The sequence below is a fragment of the Geospiza fortis genome, unplaced genomic scaffold, assembly GCF_000277835.1.
Source record: "Geospiza fortis unplaced genomic scaffold, GeoFor_1.0 scaffold414, whole genome shotgun sequence".
NCBI lineage: Eukaryota > Metazoa > Chordata > Aves > Passeriformes > Thraupidae > Geospiza > Geospiza fortis.
Window position 1 is genome coordinate 14,363 of NW_005054745.1, and position 5,426 is coordinate 19,788.

General features: G+C 56.1%; 1 protein-coding gene across 1 annotated transcript in view; it reads left to right on the plus strand.

Moving 5' to 3' along the window:
• SPEF1 (sperm flagellar 1) overlaps nucleotides 1-5,426 on the plus strand; it is an 11,467-nt gene that overhangs the window by 174 nt on the left and 5,867 nt on the right. Inside the window, exons 2-7 of the mRNA XM_031065368.1 lie at nucleotides 68-179; nucleotides 1,084-1,159; nucleotides 1,698-1,746; nucleotides 2,384-2,441; nucleotides 3,061-3,172; nucleotides 5,367-5,421. Coding sequence (XP_030921228.1) covers nucleotides 68-179; nucleotides 1,084-1,159; nucleotides 1,698-1,746; nucleotides 2,384-2,441; nucleotides 3,061-3,172; nucleotides 5,367-5,421 — 462 coding nt within the window. The remainder of the gene's footprint in view (nucleotides 1-67; nucleotides 180-1,083; nucleotides 1,160-1,697; nucleotides 1,747-2,383; nucleotides 2,442-3,060; nucleotides 3,173-5,366; nucleotides 5,422-5,426) is intronic.

The window sequence follows — 5,426 nt, forward strand, 5'->3', positions numbered from 1 at the left end:
GGGCCGGGGCAGGCTGTCCCTCTGTCCGTGCGGTGCCACCCGCAGCGTGTCCCCGCTGTCCCCGCAGTGCTGGCGGCAGAGGTGGTGAAGTTCTTCTTCCCCTCCCTGGTGGAGCTGCACAGCTTTGTCCCCACCAGCTCCACGGCGCAGAAAGTCGCCAACTGGGGCCACCTCAACAGGTAGGGACAGGTGCCGCCAGCTCCGTGTGACCCCCCCACTCCCTGTCCGGGGTGTCCCCAGATTGTCCCCACCTGTCCTGCGGGCGGTGTCGCCATGTGTGGCCACCATGGCGTGCTGCAGGTGTGGGGATTGGTGTTCCCCTGTGTCCCTCTGTGTCTGTCTCTGTCCCTCCGTGTCCCTCTGTCTCCCCCCTCTGTGTCCCCCAGTGTCCCTCTCTGTCCCCCTGTGTCTCATGTCCCCCAGTGTCCCACTGTGTCCCCCTCTGTCCCCCTGTGTCCACTTCTGTCACTCTCTGCCCCACTCTGTCCCTCCATGTCCCTCTGTCCCTCCATGTCCCTCTGTCCCTCCATGTCCCTCTGTCCTGCCATGTCCCTCCATCCTTCCATGTCCCTCCGTCCCTCCATGTCCCTCTGTCCTGCCGTGTCCCTCTGTCCCTCCATGTCCCTCTGTCCTGCCATGTCCCTCCATCCCTCCATGTCCCTCTGTCCCTCCATGTCCCCTCCGGCACGCGCCGTGTCCCCGTGTCCCCATCAGCCCCGGGATCAGGGCTCCGTGTCCTGAGCTGCCCCCTCACCCCGCGGGGCTGACACTGCCGGCAGCGCCGGCAATTAGCGCTGCACTAATTGCCCTCATTGAGGCACAGGAACGCCCTGTCAGGGTTGAGGTGCGCTAAACAGAAGCTGATTTTTGTCATTTTGTTGCTCTCTCGAGTTCCTGCAGTGGCAAAGGCACGGGAGGAGGATGCTTAAGTGCTGGGGAGGTTTTTTTCCTTTAATTGATGAGCCCAAGAGAGCAAAGCTTTCCAGCCGAGCGTGAAAGCAGCCTGAGCACAATGCAGGAGCAGCGGGACACGGAATCGCTCTGCCCCAGCCAGGAAGCGTTTCCCGGTGCCAGTGTCCCCAGGTGCCCCCGAGCCGTGCATCCCACAGGGGACAAAATCCTCCAGAGGCAGAGGAAAGGCAAGGGAGGGGCTGGGAAGGTGAGGAAATCCCAAAAACTGGGCAGAAAATCCCAAAAAATAGACAGGAAATCCCAAAAAATGGAGAGGAAATCCCAAAAATGGGGAAATCCCAGGAAGGGGAATCCCAAGAAAGGTTGGATATTGAGGTTTGGGGAAAGCTGGGATAAGGGAATGATCCCTGAGTGGGATTTAGGGTCGTTCTCAACAGAAGTCCTTCCTGGATTCTGCCCTGGAGCCAGGCTGGGAGAGCTGGGAATGTTCCCCTGGAGAAGGGAAAATTCCAGGGAATCCCCAGAGTGCCTGGAGGGGCTGCAGGAGAGCTGGAGAGGGACTGGGGACAAGGCCTGCAGGGACAGGAGCCAGGGAATGGCTCCCACTGGGAAAGGGGAGATTGGGCTGGCATCTTGGCAAGGAATTCCTGGCTGGGCTGGAATTCCCAGATTTGCTGGGGCTGCCCCTGGAAGTGTCCCAGGCTACGTTGGCGTCACCTGGGCTGGTAGCAGGGGTGTCCCAGATGTGTCCCAGGTGTCCCAGGGGTGTTCCTGCCTCTCCTCAGCCACCAGCGGAGTCGGCAGCGCTGGATGAGGGAAAGTACCTGGACACAGGTAAGGGATGGGGGATAAAGGATCCCAAAACCCCCTCTGTGAATTTTCGGGGTCCCTGGGACGGGACAGTGGTGTCCGGGCAGGGGACCCCATCCATCCATCCATCATCCATCCGTCCATCCATCCATCATCCATCCGTCCATCCATCCATCATCCATCCGTCCATCCATCCATCATCCATCCGTCCATCCATCCATCATCCATCCGTCCATCCATCCATCATCCATCCGTCCATCCATCCATCATCCATCCGTCCATCCATCCATCATCCATCCGTCCATCCATCCATCATCCATCCGTCCATCCATCCATCATCCATCCGTCCATCCATCCATCATCCATCCGTCCATCCATCCATCATCCATCCGTCCATCCATCCATCATCCATCCGTCCATCCATCCATCATCCATCCGTCCATCCATCCATCATCCATCCGTCCATCCATCCATCATCCATCCGTCCATCCATCCATCATCCATCCGTCCATCCATCCATCATCCATCCGTCCATCCATCCATCATCCATCCGTCCATCCATCCATCATCCATCCGTCCATCCATCCATCATCCATCCGTCCATCCATCCATCATCCATCCATCCATCCATCCGTCCGTCCATCCCTATGGGGTTTTCCAGGCCAGCGCAGGCTCCGGAGCGATTTGGGAAGGGGCTGCAGCCAGGACGGCGCTGCCAGGTGAGCGCTGGGCAGGGGACGGGGCCCTTTTGGGGTCAGGGGGTCGTTATGGGGTCACTGTTGGGTCCTTGTGGGGTTCTGGGAGTCACTGACGGGGCTCAGGGGGTCTCTGTGGTGTTTGGGGTCACTGTGAGGGTTTGGGGGTCACTGTGCTGTTTGCGTGTCTCCTGTGGGGTTTGGAGTCACTGTGAGGGTTTGGGGGGTCACTGCAGTGTTTGGGGTGTCCCCATGAGGGTCAGGGTTCCCCATATGTCTCTTGGGGCCGTTGTGTGGGTCAGGGGTTCACTGTGAGGGTTTGGGGGTCACTGTGAGGGTTTCCCCTGTGGGGTTTGGGGTCACTGTGGGGTTTGGGATAACTGTGGGGTTTGGGGGGTCACTGCAGTGTTTGGGGTGTCCCCACGAGGCTCAGGGTTCCCCATAAGTCTCTTGGGGTCCTTGTGCGGCTCAGAGGTTCACTGCGGGGTTCGGGGGTCACTGCGGTGACTCTGGCTGTCCCCAAGTGTCCCCTGCGTGTCCCCGCGGGAGATCAGGACATTCCCACGGGATCGGGGGGCAGCATTTGGGGACCTGCCCTCCGGGAGGGCTCAGCGCTGTCCCCACGGCCGCGTGCCCGCGCCAGGGCGGTGACAGTGGCGGTGCCAGCGCAGCAGCCCGGGGCTGGCCCTGGGGACATGCGACAGCAGCTGGCGGAGCGCGAGCAGGCGCTGCAGCTGGCGCGGGGCACGATCCAGGTGAGCCCAGCCCAAATCCCCAATCCCAAATCCCAAATCCTAAATCCCAAATCCCCAATCCTCAATCCCAATCCCAAATCCCAAATCCCCAATTCCCACCTTCGCCCTCCTCCTGGAAGGCGCGGGGCTGGCTGACGGTGAAGCACTGCATGGCCTCGTAACCCACAACTCCAATCCCAAATCCCCAAATCTCAAACCCAAACCCCCAATCCCAAACCCCCAAATCCCAAATTCCCAAAATCCCCAATTCCCACCTTCGCCCTCCTCCTGGAAGGCGCGGGGCTGGCTGACGGTGAAGCACTGCATGTTCCCAAAGTTTTTCCCTGTCCCCCTTTCCCGCCTTTTCCGTGTCCCCCATTCCCGGCTTTGTCCGGTTTTTCCCTGACCCTTCTTTCCTGAAATTTTCCCTGTCCCCTTTTCCCGCCTTTTCCCTGTTCCCTATTCCCGGCTTTTCCTGATCCTCCCTTCTCGTCTTTTCCCTGTCCCTTCTTCCCTAAAATTTTCCCTGTCTCTCCTTCCCGGAGTTTCCCTGTCCCCTTTTCCCGCCTTTTCCGCGTCCCCTATTCCCGACTTTGTCCGGTTTTTCCCTGTCCCTCCTTTCCTAAAATTTTCCCTGTCCTCCTTCCCGGTTTTTCCTGGTTTCTCCTGGTTTTTCCCTAACTCTTCTTTCCTAAAATTTTCTCTGTCCCCTTTCCCGGCTTTTCCCAGCTTTTCCCGGCCTTTCCCTGTCCCCTTTTCCCGGTTTTTCCCTGTCATTCCTTTCCGGTTTTTCCAGTTTTTTCCCAGTTTCTCCTGGTTTTTCCCTATCCTTTCTTCCCTAAAATTCTCCCTGTCCCACCTTCCCGGATTTTCCCTGTCCCCCTATCCTGGCTTTTCCCGGTCCCTTCTTCCCTAAAATTTTCCGTATTCTCCTTCCCGGCTTTTCCCGAATTTTCCCGACTTTTCCCTGTCCTCTTTTCCCGGTTTTTCCCGGTTTTTCCCGGTTTTTCCCGGTTTTTCCCAATCCCCCCTTCCCGGTTTTCCCGTCCCTCAAATTTCCCCTCAAATCCGGCTTTTCCCCGCCGCAGACATAAATTTCGGGAAGGGACGAAATTCTGTGGGATATCCGGGAATGGGAACAGCGGGATATCCTGGAATTCCCATTTCATTTTTATGGGAAAGGGATCGGAACCCTAAATCCATCTCTTGGGAAAAAAAAAAACCAAAATTCCTCTGGGAAAAGACCCCAAAAAATCTCTGCTCCGAGAAGATCTCTTGGAATGGGTTTGGGATTTGGGGATTTTGGCTTTTTGGGGATTTTGGGATTTGGGGATTTTTGGGGATTTGGGATTCCCACAGGCCCTGCAGACCAAGGTGGGGTGGAAATCCCAAATCCATCTCTTCTCCTCAGTGGGAAAAAAAAATCCCAAAATTCGTGTGGGAAAAGAAAACGAAAAACCCAAAATTCCCTGCTCCAGGAAGACCCCTTGGAATGGATTTGGGATTTGGGGATTTTTGGGTTTTGGGGTTTGGGATTTTGGGATTTTGGGATTCTGGGATTTGGGATTTATGGGGATTTGGGATTCAACTCCCGCAGATCCTGCAGGCCAAGGTGAGGCGGAAATCCCAAATCCATCTCTTCTCCTTAGTGGGAAAAACCCCAAAATTCATCTGGGAAAAAACCCAAAATTCCTCTGGGGGAAAAAAAAACCAAAAACCCAAAATTCCCTGCTCCAGGAAGACCCCTTGGAATGGGTTTGGGATTTGGGGATTTAGGGATTTTGGGGGTTTGGGATTTGTGGATTTTTGGGTTTTGGGGTTTGGGATTTTGGGATTCTGGGATTTTGGGATTTTTGGGGATTTGGGATTCGGCTCCCGCAGATCCTGCAGGCCAAGGTGAGGCGGAAATCCCAAATCCATCTCTTCTCCTCAGTGGGAAAAACCCCAAAATTCGTCTGGGAAAAAAACCCCAAAAACCCCAAAATTCCCTGCCCCAGGAAGACCCTTTGGAATGGGTTTGGGATTTGGGGATTTGGAGATTTCAGGTTTGGGGGATTTTGGGGATTTTGGGGATTTTGGAGTTTTGGGATTTTGAGGATTTTGGGGATTTTGGGGATTTGGGGATTTGGGGATTTTGGGATTTGGGGATTTTGGGGTTTTGGGGATTTGGGATTTTGGGATTTCGGGAATTTTTGGGGATTTGGGATTCCCGCAGATCCTGCAGGCCAAGGTGGGGCGGCTGGAGCAGCTCCTGCTCCTCAAGAATCTCCGCATC